Below are 17,964 nucleotides of genomic sequence, written 5' to 3' on the forward strand. Positions count from 1 at the left end.
ACAGTTAAGTGAATATACACACATACACCTTTCCAAGTCCAGATGAAAATACAAGCCTACCTGTAGAACATGCATATAAGACCGTTTGCAACCTTTTCCCTCTTCTGGAATTCATAATTAAAATAACTACTCACTGGACATGAATGTGTAGTACCTGTTCTCCTGCTGTTGTCATTACAGGAATGTCCTTAAAATTCTTTTTGGTTTGTCTTATGCCAAGAATTTTCACAATAAAAAATACTCTTCAGCACTACATCTGCAGAACATATTCTCATGAACTGCAATAAGACAGTCCTTAATCCAAGTACCGATCAACTTGTAAGCATATTCAATGGCATTGTACAGCTACAATGATCCAGAACTCAGTAACAGCAAAACAGCAATCATTTAAAAATTATTTTTTATTTGAAGCTCTCTGGAAATATTCCTGTGATTAAGGAGGGAGAAGAGAATATGCTTGCTCTATGTTATATTAGTAAGAAGCATTGGGTACTATGAACTCTCTTTAGATTTAATGGAAGAGTAATTCTTGGGGGCTGAGAATTTACTCAGATTCAGAAATTCTTTGTCTGTTTTAGATGAAACAGAATCCATTAGTAACTGAGCCATCCACTAAAACCATTATTATTTTTTTGTAAATATGGGTTAGGCAACAAAGTAAATTGTGAAGAGTTTGTTTCTTTGTTTAATAATATCATCTACTGGAAAATGTGATTTTTACAATTTATGCTTGCTCATGCATCAGGTGATAGGACTGTCACACTAATACACTGTCCACATGCACAATTTACCCCAGGAAACAAACAGAAGTCTCCATTGTTCTAGTCTCCAAGAAATAAAGGCTGGAGTCCAACTGCAGCAGTCCCAATGTTTCTGAGCAGAACTCCTGTGAGTAAAATGGCCTCAACGATTATCATATCTGCTAATATCAGTTGACACTTGTAAGGCAGGCTCAAAATCAGGTTTTGAACAGGGCCCAGTGTCAGCTCACCACCACAGCTGCTCTGTGCATGGACCTGCCCCTGGCTATACGGGGTCCTGCTTGGGCGCAGGGTTGGATTTCTGTGAAAGCCCACATATTCAGACAGTTACAATTATTAATTATTTCCCAGACAAAACATTGGCCATTTTTATCAACAAAAGGTGAATAAAAGCCCCTTAGGTAGATGCATTATTTTTTATTAAGTGTTAAATTAATCAAGCTGTTGACCCAATGGGATACTGTAAGCTTAAATTTAAGGAAATGCTCAAGTGCTTTACAAGAGAGAGAGAGAGAGAGAGAGACAGAGACAGGGAAGTGTCTGGTGTCTGGACAGATCCAGCTCTAAATGAAAATTAATGTTTTGGTCTAACTTGAGATAATTCACTTCCCATTCTGAGAACTGCATGTATCCAAGACAGCAGTTCTTACACAGTCATTCAGAAGTGGTAGTTATTTCCAGCCCTAGGAAAAAGGCAGCACAGGCACACAGCTGAACTGCCCACCAGAAAACAAAATCTGGTTTAACATAATCATAATAGTGATGATCTTCATTGAAGAAAGTGAAACAAGGATATAAGATTTACTCTTGGAATGATTCTGATTTAAATTAAGGATTAATAAAGTTCATTAATGAAGTGCTTAACAAAAATCTATCTGATGTTGATAAATCGTTTGTTACATTTGCCATGTGTACAAATTTGCTGTGATTTATGGTTCATTAAATTGATTTCTTTGTGATTTCCCCCCTCTTCCCATTCACCCTAACCGTATTTCTCCTGTTGCAGCAGCCACAGTTTTATTGTGCCTGTTATGATACTTTGCTGTCATTGAAGATAGTTATTCAGTTGTTTGCATGAAAAGAAACAAAAATATAGAGGGAGATGAGGGAAATATGTTAGTTCTACTGTTGTCATATGCTAAAAAACTAATAGTATGAAAAATAGAGCTTCTTGTTTATTAACATCCTGAATTTAACTACCATGTTCATAACATGCTTTGAAAACATCTGGGGCAGTTCTTCTTCAAAACAAAACAAAAACAAAACCACCCCAGTCCTAACAGATTTAAGTAAGGAGAAGCACAGTCTTTTAAAAAAAAGAGAAAAAACCCACACAGGGTGATGGTTACTTGAAGGCATGGTGAAAGTGAGGCAATGTTACAGAATTTGTAGTGGATGGAAAGGAGCGAGGAAGATGATGCAGCTGGTTTATGGCCATCCCACCAGTTGCTAGCTGAAGACCTTGCTGTGGGCTGAGGCCATTCAGCCTGTGTGATGGTTCCTCTGAGCCAAATGTCATTGTCATGTCCCCAATAGTGTTCTGGTTGTCACCTGGTGGGAGCTGCCAGAAACCCATCACATGAGTGAGATCCATGAAAGGCAGGCTTGCAGTTTCAGCTGCTGCCTCTGTCTCTTTGTGCACTGGATACTTGTTAATATCCCCTACAGGCCCTGAGGAAGCTTCCTCCATACTGATTTTGTGGAGAGACTGAGGTTCTGGTAAAGGCAGGTCCTCGAGAAGATGCACATTGTAACCTTTAACATCCACTTTTATTGGCAGATTCTTGAGGGATCCTGCGGCAAATGAGGTAGAACTAAGGTCATATTTGTTGGGCTGATGAAGGTTCAGGTTAATAGGGACAGCTGCTGAACATGGTGTGGGAGGGACAGCTGGGATGCTGTCTGCACAGCCCATCCTTTGCAAGTGAGGAGAAGAAGACTCAAGAGGAAGAGCAGTTTGTAAGGTTGGCTGGGAATGAAGATGGGAACAGCTGTATTCCTCTGTTTCTGAACTATTCACAATCCCATTTGGCACAGGGACACTTTCAGGAAGAGGGGACAGCATGCTGGCATCTTCCTTCAGTCTGTATGAAAAGAGCTGGTCAAGGAGACCCACTGAGTCACCATTCTGCAACCTGCTCTTCAGCAGTTCTTGTGGATGAGTCTTCCTAGTATGGCGTGTCAAGTGGTCCTTCCGCCCAAACCTTTGGGCACAGAACTGGCACAGGAAGTCTTTGCAGCCTGTGTGAACCACCATGTGACGTCGCACATCTTTACGGGTATAGAAGTGACGCTCACAGTGGTCACACTTATGTTTCTTTTCCTTCATGTTGCCAGTCGGTTTCCCTGCGTGACTTTTGAGGTGCTCCAACAGAACCTCAGTACCACCAAACTCTTGGGCACACACCCTACAGGTGAGGTCCCCGCTGGTGGCAGCATGAAGAGCCAAGTGTCTCTTATAGCCTAGCTTGGTGTTGTACTTCTTGCCACACTCTTCACACTTGAAGGCCATCTTGTTGGGGTCATGGGTCTGTAGGTGATTCTTTAGATGGTCTTTCCTGTGAAACGTCTTTTCACAGTACCCACACTGGTGAGATTTCTGTGGAGAATGAGTGGCCGAATGCCTAAGAAAAAAAAACAAACAAAACAACACACAAAATAAGTTATTTGTTTTCATATTTATTCTAGTATATTTACTCTTGCAGCCTCAAAACTTAAAAACACTGATATTCTCAAAGGAAAGCATTCTCAGGTTATAACTTCTCAGGTTATAAGTAAAAGCCTAAATTTTGTCAGGGGGGGAAGAAGGTGTTAATCATAAAGCATAGAGTAGATTAAAACTGCTCAATAACGTCTTTTTTGAGTAGCCACCATAATTAAGGGAGACTGGTTTTCTCCAATTATATCAAAAACAGTAATAATAAAAACTGGACCTCTGGGATTAACTGTCACTAGAACACACCAAAGGAAAAATATGTCTTTTTTCCCCCCCCACCCCACATCCAGAAGAAAAGGAATGCCTTCAGAGCTGTACCTGAGCAGTTTATATTTGGAAATGAAAGCTTTTGTGCATCCGTGCTGTGAGCACTTGTAGGGACGCTCCCCTTTGTGCGCATAAGCGTGGACCGTGAGCTTGTCAATGGAATCAAATATCTTCCCACAGAGTCGGCAGGGATAACTATCTGGCTGCTTCACTTCTTTTCCCTTCAGCAGTGAAGACCGACCATTTCTCCATTTAGGTATAAACCTCACGAGAGCACCACAAGTGCTTCCTGAGCTGGCACAGCTGAACTTTGCAGCAGAGGAACAGGAAATGGTCCCAAAGCACTGAGTAATGCTTTTGCCTAATGATGCTCCTCTCAGTTTCCCTTTGAGTTTGCTTTTTGCTTTTACAGGTCCCAACTTATTTGGTGGTCTGAACCTCGTAGGAAGGACTCGGTCTTTATGGATGCACTGGTGAGATTCCAGCAGAGCAAAAGTTGAAAAACTGCTTCCACAGCTGGAGCATATCCAAGGGTCTACAGGCTCTTTCTGCAATGAGAACGGAGACAGGTATTTCTTACTAAGGAAAGGTCATATTCATCTTACTCATTTTGTCCTGTGCTTTTCTAAGACCCATCACTGTCCTTGGTGATATTTACTTCCATGTGCTACCACCTAGTTGTTCAACTGGCAATAGATTCTCTCTAGGAGTAAAAACTCAAAGGAAAAGTAAGGTTGGCTAAATACTGATTTACATGTTTTTGTTTACCATTTACTGTAACAGTCTTGAGTCCTTCACCTTTGTTTATCTGTGCTTACTGAATTTTGAAGCCTCTACATTTGTTGCGTTTACGAAATTAGTGACAAAAGCAGTTGTAAATTGTACTTTATCCTTGGACTGACATAGTTTATCTACTATTCCAGCCACACAAAAATGGGATGGGTTTCTGTGCAAAAATGTAGACAGATGTATACAGATTTCCTTGTGTCTTGGGCCAGCTCCATGCCTTACCACATAGCAATGGTCAACAGCTTCAGGAGCGACTTCCTCACTTAGCCTGACACTTGGCATTAGACTTCCATTAACTGGATAAGAAACCTTAGGTTTAGGGATCTCAAGCCTATCCTGACTTAAAGCCTCTTTTTTTTTTTTTTTTTGCTAACACTGTATTATTTGGAAGTATTACTTCCATGGAAATGAGCCCTACTGGATTCAGTTGAATTCACTTTAAATACTGATATTATAAAAATTCTGATGAAAAGCAATTACAAAAAACTCCAATCATGGATGAAATGTACTTCCAATTAATGCATGACCATGTACATCCTCAACTTCATCTACCTTTTATGTAAGCTTCTCATAAACTGTCCTCCTTTTCTCCTGCTCTTGGGCTAGCTTGCTCTAGAGAGCACGGTGAAACTATATCTGCTTTATCTTTATTTCCAGACCAAGCTCTCCTCTCTGCGAAGACTTGTGTCTGATGCTGTGGCCCTCCCACACCTTCCTTCTGGGGAATATTCTGAAGGCCTCACGAGCTGCCTTGGAATATGAATTCCTGGTTCATTTGTATTCCCTGTTTCCCATTATTTCTAGATTAAGTATTGATTTTCATAGCCATGTTTCTATCACTTAACAAACTTTTCCTATCAGTTTAAGGATTTCTGCTATGATACAGAGGGGAAGGTATTTGAATTAGTAGAGAAGGGTTACTGAACAGGAAAGATTGAAGTAATTAGTGGGTACTCTGGCCAATCAGCCAGAGCAAAAGAAGGGGAAATGGTGAAAAACGTCTGAGACTGGACAGCTTGGTTATCCATAAATTAGTGTCCATCTTAAGTCTTTCCAATACATCAAGTGGTGCCACTTACTTCTGACTGTATCTGATGGCTCCATTGGATTACAAACACAGGACAGAAAGAACAACCTTTCTCTGATAGCTGCTTGGCTAAAATTGCTAAAGGTACTGTATGGTCTACATTTGCATTACCAGAGTTATATAAACAGAGAAAACATGTAAATAAACCATAATTTACTATGTCTAGTGATAGCTTCAATGCAGAATAGGGGTACTTACTGCTACTGAAGGCAAAGGAGAGACATCTGATTCTTCTTTAATGAAGACTGCAGAAGCTTCCATAAATTTGGCATAATCGGCAGCATACCATACTTTCAATTCTGTGTGCGGTTCAATAGGCTGTGAATGGAAAAAACCAGCATGTGCTTACTTGTGTCAATTTTCCTAAACCAAACAATAGGAAAGATAGGAAGGGCAGGGCAAATGCAGTTTGACTGCAGGGGCAGTCAAACTGCATTTTTGACTCTGTTTAAATTATTGGTAACTTAGTTTCAAGGTTCAAGCACTTTTTGAGCATTACTGCCCACTAGGGCTTGACAATTTCTGTTTCTAGAAGTGGAATTGTATATGCAGAGATTTGGATCTGGGTGGATCTCAGTAGCAGGAGGGATGCTGCAATCCTCATAACCTTTGCTCAGTGAGATGTATTTGTCTGTGATGTTCAGACATCCTGCAGTCTTACCAAGCATATCCCATTCCCATTCTTTGATGTGCAGAAGCCCACTGGACAGAAGATTTAACTATAGCGTACAGGCAAAGGAAAAATGCACAGTGAACGTGCAAGATCTTGGATGGCTCCTGGACATGTCACACTGAGCATGGGTGCAGACATGTGGACTGCAAGGCAAACCGGCGCCTTTCCATGCGCTCGCTCTAATGTGTCAGGCTTGCTGTGAGCGTGCTTTATTGTAACTCTGCCCTCCTCCTGCTGAAGCCTTCCCCCAGAGGATTAAGGGAGCCCATAATCTGCAGTCTCCCATCCCGTCATGCTTGCCCAAATCTCTCCTTGGACTGGACTATGACCTCTTCTGACAAATACTTTCAGTCAATAATACAGCAAATAGAAAAAGAGAGGAGCGATTACACTCACTGGCTAAAGATCTATTAGTTCTTTAAATGCAAAGGAGAAAACTAAACGTTGGGGTCATGATTTATATGACTCCCTGACCCTGTACACAATTTTCTTCATCTATAATAAAAACCAACATTGCTGTAACAGGAGTAGAGCCAAACTGCACTGTACTTGTAGTTTTATTTTAACTAAGATAAACTCATGCCACCAAAAAGAAAAACAAAACAAATTAGCCTGGAAAGAGAGCAGCTGAGTTATATTCCAGAAAATGTGACATCATAAAATCCACTTATTTTGTAATATTGATCTGGGATAAGCATAGTAGGGAAAAGACAATGTAGATTGTGAATGCAGACAAGTGAGGGGTTAATTGTGGGTTTAATGCTGAAAACTGAATTTGAACTCCCAAGCACAAGCCTGCCTGCTAACTACAACCAGTATGGGTTGGGTGTACATTTTGATAACACCTGGCGTAAACAGAAATGGTCTGTCCTGAATTCTCCAGTCAATTAAGAACATGAGGCAGAGCCATTAACTCGGAGGCTCATCATGCATTGTGATGCAAATGTTTAAGGATGTCTTGGGACCTTGGCCTGTGATATGCGAGACTGGTACTCACAAAAAACTGCACAGAGTGACACTGTCACAACTTTCTGCCCAGCATTCCTAGACTAGCAGCCATCTCCTTCATGGGAAGCTGAGACCTGGTCAATGTGACTTTGGGGAAAGAGCAAGTGCATCAGTGTGTGAAACAGTAAAGTAATTCAAAAGCTCTAATCTCAATAAAACTTAAATTAAATATCAGTATCCAAATCCACTACAAGTTGTCTTTTCCTCTGTGCCACCAGTGACAATAAGAGAACTGCAGTGTACACATGAAACTCTCCTGGAATGAGACCAACTGCAACCACGGATGATTTTTATTTCCTCACAATTCTATACCTTTTAAAGCACTTATATCTAAGGATTGCAGACATCAGGTCAGAAAGTAAGCTAACGGTGGTGTCAGGATGCCTCTTACACGTCTGCTTTAGTAGCTGTAGTTTCATGTCACTGAAACCCCATTTCTTTGTAAAAATAGTGGAGAAAGGCGCCAATCCTACTCCCACCTTAATACAGTTCACTAAAAATGTCTTGAGAAAGTATCTTCAGAATCAGCCCTAAGCCAGCCCCACAGCATGACCAGCAGGGTGTGCCTAACTTTAGCACAAGGCCATTGCATTCATCGACCAGGACAAAACCTGAAGGATGCCACAGTACCCCGAATGATACTGGGACTTCAGAAAAATAAAGGCCAAGTAATGTCCTAGGACACACAGCACAGCAAAGGTTCCAAGACTGGTCCTCATCCTAGGACACACTTTGTGTCAGTGTACAGGATGGAACTCTTCATTAATGCCAATGTGCAGAGTTCTGCTGAAGTCAACAGAGAGCTGGTTCAATAGAATTTAAATTATACTGGAAATTTTAAGGTACCAGTTTATAACAACTACGTCTTGGAAAAGTTCATGCTTCCCAAATATAGTATTAGTAATCCTGTCAATTTTATAAGCATATCATGCATTTCAAATCAAGTTGAAGTCTCAAATGATACGGACTGCATGAGCACCTCAAAACCTGCCTAAATATGTCTCTCTCAGAGTAGCATATACTATTTCACATTTTTCTTTTTTTTCTTAATAATTATGTTGATATTAATCCCAAACTCATAAACTATAAAAGACTTAGAGGGTATGAAATGTTATTCTCTCATCACCACTATACCGTAAATATTTTTTTCACTGTGCTGGGGGAGAAACAAAAATGTAGGAAAAACTCTAACTACTACTATGCCACAGAAGTACGTGCCAATCTTGGATATGAAACTGAAATGCTGGATTTTAATTCATGGTAACTACTTTTCACAAGTTTTTTTTTTAATTTTAATGTTGCTCACAATGATACACAAGCATTATGATCAACAGATAGATTTCTGTTTCCAAAGTGTGCAAAAGATTTATTTCTGATTAAAATCAACTCTGCCTAAGAAAATGGCCAAAACAGTAAAACCCAATTTCTATGTATGTTCTCGTTTCATTTATAAACACAGAGTACCTTGTTCTCTCTCTTCAGACAAAGATGCAGTCCAGAATCTCTAACATAAATTGAGCATTTCATGGCAACATTGCAGTATTCTAGGTTTTTCAGTTAAGTCTTCAGATTTAATGAGCATGGGAAATTGCACATAAAGATTCACTTAACACCCTGTTCCTGAGCACAGGGCAATGTGCTCAAAAACAACATGCGTCCAGAAATGTAATAAAAGAAACGAATTTGTTTCTTATTTCCAGAATGAAATATTGTTGAATGTAATATTGTCAAATAATCTCACCATATAACTACGTGGGATTAAAGAGCATTCAGTTTAAACACTGTCATTGTGAATGATTTTTATGTTCCCTCAGCTCAGTTTCTTCACTACCCACAACAGCAAGTACACACCACCTTTTCCTGACAAACTCTGTAACACTGCTTGCTTTAGTATGGATTAAATGACATTAAAGGTGGTATGTATGTAATGATCCAGTTGGCAGAATATAATCAATCTTTCATTGTAAAAGAGTTAGTCTTTCAGAACCTTTGTCTATAAATTTCCTTTTGGATGACAGGTGAAGCAATGTAGGTTTAAGTACCTTAACTGTTGTGAAGTAGACTTCTCCACAGTGCTGATAAGCCACAAGGGTCTGTTCTTCTTGGTTCCGGGCTAGCCGAACAAACATCATCCAGTTTCCACAGTCCTCATTGGGAGTGTCCAGAAAGTACTTCCCTCCATCTTTCAATACCTGAAACAAAGGAGGAGAACAGGAGGACGAATATGATAAAACCAAGTCCTGTATAGAGGCACATTAGTTTTCTTTAATTTGCAATCACAGCTATCAGTTATCTACTTTGTCTTGGTCATATGTCCCTTGAAATCATGGTTGTTTTGAAATAGATCACTCTTAATGAACACTGAGTGCAAAAGAAAGGGAAGACCAAATACCTGCTGAACACCCCGCTACTAAAATAACTGTAGGCCTTTGTATGTATTTCCCATTTATAGTTCATCATTTTTATGTTCTATAAAGATAATATTATAAGAACTAAGTGTAGGCAGGTAGAAAGATAAGCTTTGTGCCTTTATCTACTTCCTGAGCACTCGATAATCTCAAGCTTCAGTGCTGCTACATTTTGCATGGAACAATTGTATAGCTTGTGTTAGTAAGTCCAGAGAGGTAGCATACAACATAATGGCATTTTAACAGTCTTCTCTTTTTCCCCTTAACAATGCAAAAGTAAATACAAATGAACAATTGTACCAGAAAGATCTTTTTCTTTTTCCTTTACTTCACTCTTCCTAGATTCTCCTCCAAGAGAATGCCCCTATGAGGCAAAAACTACCAACCTCAAACAAAACAGCTGCTTTTCTGCGATAGTGTCTCAAATATGGACAGACAAAACTGCACACCTGATGTCAGCATAGCTTGTATTTGTTCTACTAACCATGTAACTGAGCAAGTAACTGCAAAAAAAAAGTTGCATTTTTATTGCTTCTGGGAACTATTTTATCTAACTTCGTCATGTTTCCGATGAAAGCACCTGCCTGTTGGACAAGTTTGGTCACATACTCATGCTACAGAGAAGTCAAGGCAGCTACTGCTGTCATGTAGGAAATCTGGGACTCTAATCTCCTCTTCTGAAGAAACAGTCCATTCATCAGCCAGAGCTGTGCTTATCACTGTATACTTTTAAGCAAATGGTGCTGACTGATAGAGGATAGGGTGTGGTTTACAATGGCTTGGTGAAGAGGAAGGAACTGGGTGCTTAGCTCATCCATCCATTGTTAGAGAAGCACATTTTCTGCATTTTTAATAGTGTCTAATCAAAAGACTGAAGATATTGAGTTATAGAGAAGAATAAAGCTTTTCTGGCGTCCACATGCCATGAAAATTCCATAGATGGACAGTGTTATTTTTCCTGGCAGATAATTCCCATGATTTCCATGTCCAAATCAAGTTCACAGCAACTACTGAAGCTATTACTACTTTGAAGCTCTCTAACTAAAGTTCAGAAGTATTTCCTCACAACATGGTGCTTTCCAGTCCCAGGCTTCTGGAGGAAGCTCAAATGAAGACACAGAGTGTGTCACAGGACAGCTGCTGTTGGTGTCTCTCTATTTGGGGGTGAGAGGACTTGATACGAAATGCAAACTCTGGAAGAACCATGACCTGTTGGGAAGTCCTCACAGAGGCTGTGGCTTGGCCATGGACTCTCATATGACACAGAGCTGTGCTCAGCCATGACCCTAACAGCAAAACGCAAAGACTAGGGCCCAGAGGATTGTCCTAGCCAACTAATCAACTCTCACTCCCAAGGAATTCCTGTGGGAAAGGATATCCACGTAGATTTGTTTCAGCTGGGCTAGTCCTCAGAGGCCACAATTTTTGCTGGAAAAAGTACAAATAATAGTGCCATGGTCCAGGTGAAACAGTCAGTACTTACGTGTGCAGCAACAGAACGTACCAGCTCTAAATAACAATCTGAATAAATAAACTGAGGTAGTGCACTGTGTGTCTAAGCCTACATATAAATTAACAATTATTATTAATTAATAACAATAAAATTTAAAATTAATTAAGAAGTGTTTCCCTATCCTTCCACTGTTTCTCCCTACTAAGCTCGTGCCTGAGTGCATAATTCTGTCACTCTAACTCAGTGCACAAACTCAAACCTCCCAGTGGTATGGTGTAAAGCACAAATCTTTTTGTGTTATCTGGGAAGAAACTTCAGTAGCTACGCTCTCCGAAAAGCTTATCAAAAGCTATTAGACTGATAGGCCTAACACACCCTAGAAATGGTAAAACTAGAAAGCAGGAAAGCAAACTTCTAGAAAACATTGTATACAGGAACATTTGGGTACTTCAGGTTATGCTGTACTGTCTAATAATTTAAGTGATTTACACTCACACACATCAAAAGTACAATTAATGAACTACATCAGATGGCAAATTGACTGATTAAAATACTTAAATAAGTATGAGCTGCTAAAAACACACATGCACTTCATAGAAAGGAAGTGGGTTTTTACCTGCAGGACTAGCCTGCTCTCATCATAACAGGTCAGTTTTGTAGACAATTGACCAACATAAGGGCCAAATTGTGTTCTCTTCTGTATTACTTTCTTTGCAAATACACCAAGGACTGTGAACAAAACAAAGAGCAGTCTAATATTAGTACAGACATCACGAACTATTTCTTCTATGCTTACAGCTGTGAAAATGGAGATAAACAAAATAGTGCAGAACACATGGATTCTTTTTCTAGACAAATAAACTCAGTAAATAATTCTAAGGTGAAGAAACTAAAAAGGATGTAAATAGGTACTGATTTTTTAAATGGGAACTACATCAAATAATGAATTACCAAAAATCTATGACAGGATATTAAACTGAGTATGCAATACAAACATGTTGATACTCCTCAATCTACAAACTGCTGTTATCATAGTCCTCTGCTTTTTGGCATAATTTGGGAGGTTGCTCTCTCCCAATAAGAGGGGAGAGAATCTATAAAAACACAGTATTAGCCTTCTTAATCATTCCAGTTATTCCACCGCCAGATCAATGGAGTGACAGTGTAGGCATCCTGTCATTCTCTTTCTGAAGAAGAGTCTAGGCAGGACTAATTTTACACAGGTAGCTGTGGAAAATTTGCACACAAAGAACATAATTCCTTTGTTCATGTTTGGGAATTCAAATTGCTTTGCTTTTAGAAGGAAGCAACAGTCTTCCTATAATGTAAACTAAAAATGCTGCAAAAGGTAAATTACCCCACTGTGATCTATTGAGTTTGCAGGGGGTGGATAAGGGATGTCATTTACCATTTTGTTTCTGACCTTTCATTGAATACTCTTTCCTGTTTTGCGTGCTTGGGGAAAAGTGAAAAAAAAAATAGTAGTGCATGGCTGTTATTATTAGATACAAATTCAACATTCATTAAACTTGGATTGACTGAACAGAGCTAAGTGGTTGCTCACAGCTAAATGTCACACCAGCTCTGGCTAATGTCCTGCCATCAGTTTATGCATCCGTTACCAGAAATCAGTCATAAAAAACAGTAGCTGACTGTGAGCTTTAGCTGTGCTCAGCTGAAAACAGTCTCCATAATGCTAATGCCCCATGATTATGCCTTGAGTTACTCATGAGAACAGGCCAGTGTTTTTGCCTCCTCTTTCTCAAATGTGGGAAAAAGAGCTAAAATACTTACTCTGTTGGTTTCCAGCTCTCAGCTCCAACACTCGCAAAGTGAGGTAGTGAGGCAGGGTGAGACGGGCTCGGCTGGGAATAACCCTATCTTTAGCCCTGATGAGTGGTCCGTGGAGTTTGCATTCTCCTATAAGGCTTTTACCGCAATCCTCACACCCTACAAATCCAGAAAAGGGAACCTGTTACTAAAAATGAAATCCTGGTTTCCAATTTAGTCTTTTCTAATTTTGTCATCTTGAGAACACATCTGGAGTTACCAATGCTTTTCTTCACATCAGTGTTCTACATTAGGTAGTGATAAGATTATCTGCAAGTCAAAACTAAACGAGGAAGGCTTGAAATAACACCTCCAGTTTGTGCATTCTCTCCTGAGTAAAATGGTGGGTCTTCACCTCCAAAGAGTTACATATATGCTCATCCAGAGGTGTCACAAACTGTGCCTTTAAAGACTAGGATGGGAGCAAAACTGGACTTCACTGCATGCCCAGCTATAAAGTAAGATGCATATATTTATACAGAAATATGGACAAAGTTTTTAGCAATAGCCTAGGTAAGGTTGGTCCCTTCCAACCTTACCCATTCTGTTATTATTAAATACAGAAATTTGCAGAGATCCAATGAAGACTTTGTGTCTGCTGCACAGACCACTCTCAGTAGAAGACAAGACTCTCAGGATACCATGAGAAATGAGTATGATGGGTCCTACAGCCACAGCCCAGTTGACAATCATGCAGGGGCAGCCTCCTCATAGGCCACTCTGCCTGTGCAAGTAAGGAAAAGGGGCAAACAGCATCTCCCAGCTGTTGGTTCCCAATAATGACATCTGCAGGCTGAACACACAAACCATCCAGAGAACTCATTAAAGAGAAATACATGTCTGCAAACTGACTTTCCCCCAGCACAGTGAGATATTTTTGGTTCAGTGCAGCTCAAACTGGTTGCCAGGGAAACTCATACAGAGCAGTGACAAAACTGAGCAATGAGACTTTCCAGCAGAAGGTCATCTCAGCACTGGTGTCACACAGGGCGATGGGAAAAAGGGGACTTCTTGCACAAAACCTTTTTATAGACAGTAGAAACCAAACCAGTGAGCCAACAATGCTTTACGACCAAGTTAAAAAGAAAAGATATTGGTCATCCATGACTACTTCGTTTTGTTTTCCTTCTGAAAACTCTACTGAGCAAGTCTATTCAGTAAGTGACAATACAGAGCAGAGGAGGGGAGCCAGAACAGCCAAGAGAGTCCAAGGGAGCACTGCAGCAGAGACTGGGGCAGACAGAGAAGTAAGGCTTCATAACAGACAGGGACTCATAACCAAGGGGCATAAAGGGCTCAGGAGACATTGCCTGGGGAGACAACAGAGATAGTCTTTGAAAAAGCACTACAGCACTATAAATGTCATGTTCAGGGTACCATTCAAAGGTTTATGTTTGTGAAGACAAGCAGGCACTTGACTAAATCATGCACCTTGAGAGTCTAGTCAAAAATCTCCCCAGATAAGCCTGAAGTATTCCTACCGAGTTCTTTGGGCTCCCCATCAACTCCAGCTGAGGAGATAGACTTGTGTGTTCGTCAGGTTGCAGGCCCTACAGCAGTCAGTATTTTTCAATAATTTGTGGGCCATGGAAGTTTTCTTTTGCCATGGCTCCCAGGCTGTATATCTGCACTGCGAATAGCTGAAAAAGATAACTTATTTTTGCTAGTGCTACAGATAAAGAGCATGCCCCTCTACAGCCATCACTTAAAATTTACAAAAAACCCAACAATATAGCTGCCAGGCAGATTTTTCTTGTTATACACTTGTTTATGTACCCAAAAGTCCTTTACAGCTAGGCTGCAAGAAAATAAAAATATTTCCCTTGGTGATTTAACTTAATTGGCTTTTAAATAAATTCACCCTTCTGAGGGCAACAAAATTATGAGGGCTTCATGAACTTGCTTGGAATAATAGTGACTTTGTCTCAAGTCAAACAGCTCCTGCTTGGAGAGTCGTTGTATGCAAACGGGCCGAAACACATTACCACAAGCAAAATGGAGACAAAGAACCGCTGTTAGAGGAAGGATGTGTCTAATCACAAAGTACACGACCTTATCAATCCATGCCATACCTCTGTGATTCATCACTAGCAAACTCCTGAGCAAACCTTCCAGCTGCCCCGGGGCAGTGCCCACCTCCAAGGCTCCAGGGTGGGCAGCTCACAGGAAGGTTGGAAAGGGAAAGCAGGGGCAAAGGGTATTCCTTGAATCAGCCTCCAAATTCTGCAGTAGAGCTCCATTAGCTAACCCCCCTTGGCCCTCTAGATCCAAGACATAGGTCTGAAATGATTCACACATGGGTAGTAGGGAGGCTCTCCTCTAAAATCAGGAACTGCTTTGCATCCAACCGGGTGTTGAGCAAGGGCCTCCAAGCGGAGCAGCCCCACAGACAACACCCTAGACAGCACAGCTCAGCAGCAGCACAAAGACATCAGCTAGCCCTGAACAAAATTCCCTGCAGAGCTGGAAGTGCTATTAAGCACCTTGCTAGCATGCCCTGGGATTCTGACCTGGCATAGCTGCCCAACACCTTGAAATATGAGATCAGCTCAGTGGGTTAGAGATGGTGCTAACAACACCAAGGTTGTGGGTTCAGTCCCTGTACACTGAGGAGTGTGGCTTGATCACACTTGTGGGTCCCTTCCAACTCAGAATATTCTGCAATTCTGTGAAACATCTAGAGCTGTCCAACGTTTGTTCTAAGGCTTTCTATGTTTCATTATATGGGTCATGAAGATAACTATAATGATTTAAGTTATTTAATACCGGCATACTGGTATTATATTACTATACAGTATTTCTGACCCCACACCAACATGTTAGTACCCTGACTGAAAATTTATTGCATTCTAAAAATTGCCAGGTGTACCAGAAAAAATAGGATTGGAGCACTGCAAATAGAATAACTTTAGGGGCTACTGAAGGAAACTGAGATCTTTGTAATTTCTCTCCCCAAAACTAAGAGTGCAAAACTGTCTAGTTCACATTCTTCTTCAGAGATAATTACAGGCCAAGTCATGATCCTCTGTGTTACAATGCTAAATTACAGATGCCATTAGCAAAGGAATGTACATAGAGCCACAGCACAGAGTTTATAAAGCTCACACAGATTTTATACCCCTTTTTAACTTGGCTAATTAAGTAAAATATATTTTTTCAACAACAGCTTCAGAACACACTCTAACCTGTTCTGAAATAGGGCACATCCAGCTATGGAAAGAACACACACTTTGTCGTATTAGCACTAGAAATCAAAAACACTTGGTCAGAAAAATCACTTTCTGCAAAGAAGATTCTTCTGCTTTTTGCTAGGCACATTAGTACCTCAACACTTCTTCAGTTTCCTTGCTCCCTTAAATGGTATTTACACAAACAAAATTAATGGATTCGAGGTCATGTGCAAGCATGCAAGAAAAAGTAAAACTGCCACCATTCCTCTGCTTTGTTGTGATTTAGATGAGTAGGCAACAAAAAGAAATAAACAAGATTTACAGGAGTTACAAGCTGTTAAAAACCAGATTGTGTCATTCACTATATCCTTAGAAAAACAATGCTATATTGTCCCCTAGAGGGTACTTCTTCATTCTTCATCTGTCCTCACAATGATTCTGAAAAAATTCCAAATAATGCCTTTTTCTCTATCTGGAGACAAAACTGCACAAGCTAATAGATCTTGTAGCTGTTAAGATTTTTATTTTGCTGGACCTTCCTGTAGCAGCGGGGTGGCAGTTGTACCGAAGAGCCCAGCCCTGGTGCAGGTGCAGGCTCTGACCAGGCTGTGGATGTGCAGCCACCACCTTAACCGCAAGGACGAGGTGCTCACCCCTGCCAGCCACCGCTAAGAGAGGAGTGCATCTCCCCGACACCCCCAGCTGGTACCCTGCACCTGAATGCCTCTGCTCCCCTTTCTCTCACATATTGGGAGCCATGGTTGGCAGCAACCAACCCTGGCTTTTCCCTGCTCTTTGGGTTATCATAAAATCGAGACCCGCTGCCCGCAGGATGCACTCCCACCACATGAGCTGACTGGACACTGGTAGCTGTGTTCCCAGGGAGGAGAATGGGCTGTGAGTGTGGCTCACCTGTACTGTCCTCACCATGCTGGTGCTTCGCCCCAGTCCAGGTCTAGGTGACAGTTCTCCTTTGCTGCAGCCCATACAGCCTGGCAGCCTCAGCTGCCAGCCTGCCTCGTCCTCCAGACAGCTCTGGGGCAGCCACGCTGCACTGGGACGAGCTCCCACAGCCAACGGTAGCCAAGCTGGCACGGCAGCTTGGGCAAGCTGGACTTGAGCACAGTCAACAAACTGGTTTCCAAAACAGCAGCACGGTTGGAGCACTGTGCCACCCCCCCAGGCACAAGCCCGGCCTCGGGGACAGCTCATTAGTGCGGGCAAGGAGCCACGGGCTGCGGTTACACAGAGCCCTGCTGCACAGATAACGGGAGCTATACATAGCCATACTAGGAACTGCAATCACTGTCGTGATAGCTCACACATGCCACCAGATCCTTAACCAATCAGCAGCCGAACATCACTTTTTAAAACCAGTTTGCTAAAAACTAGATGCCTATCAGGACCTCCTCCCTGCGTTTTCTCCAACCCCTGCTTTCAAGCAAGACTTTACAGTACCTGAGCGTTTCAGTGGCCCACAAGATGCCTGCGGTGCAATTATGTCCCCTGTGAAGGCAGAGGTAAATCATTCCTTTTCAATTGTCCACTTGGAGCAAATGCACTCTGTGAGAAATGATCAGAGGCTGAGCAGACCTTGGCATTTGCTCTGCTGTTTTGCAGCATTAGAATTAGCTCCCATGCGCAGAGGGAACAAAGATCAGTGTACACAGCAGTCCAAATCCTAGCCTAATTACAATCATAAGATTTGCATAGCAAACAACAGTAATTTATTCCGGAGTAAAACTGTAGCACTCCGTTAGCCTTGTTCAGCTTTCACAGAGAGGAACACTGCAAAAATACCT

General features: G+C 41.3%; 1 protein-coding gene across 5 annotated transcripts in view; it reads right to left on the reverse strand.

Annotated features, from left to right (window-relative positions):
- Positions 1-383: 383 nt before the first annotated feature.
- PLAGL1 (PLAG1 like zinc finger 1) overlaps positions 384-17,964 on the reverse strand; it is a 44,482-nt gene continuing 26,901 nt past the window's right edge. For 2 of the 5 annotated variants that reach the window (XM_014888643.2, XM_088161669.1), the window contains 6 exons: positions 12,957-13,112; positions 11,779-11,891; positions 9,344-9,493; positions 5,819-5,938; positions 3,796-4,292; positions 384-3,385 (listed from right to left, as the gene is read on the reverse strand). In XM_014888643.2, coding sequence (XP_014744129.1) covers positions 2,107-3,385; positions 3,796-4,292; positions 5,819-5,938; positions 9,344-9,493; positions 11,779-11,891; positions 12,957-13,112 — 2,315 coding nt within the window. In that variant the 3' untranslated portion in view covers positions 384-2,106. Of the gene's footprint in view, positions 3,386-3,795; positions 4,293-5,818; positions 5,939-9,343; positions 9,494-11,778; positions 11,892-12,956; positions 13,113-13,531; positions 13,551-17,074; positions 17,201-17,620; positions 17,754-17,964 lie in introns of those variants that run through there. The other 3 variants (XM_088161670.1, XM_088161668.1, XM_088161671.1) reach the window with 3 other exon arrangements.

Source organism: Sturnus vulgaris, chromosome 3, assembly GCF_052056855.1.
Source record: "Sturnus vulgaris isolate bStuVul1 chromosome 3, bStuVul1.hap1, whole genome shotgun sequence".
Taxonomy (NCBI): domain Eukaryota; kingdom Metazoa; phylum Chordata; class Aves; order Passeriformes; family Sturnidae; genus Sturnus; species Sturnus vulgaris.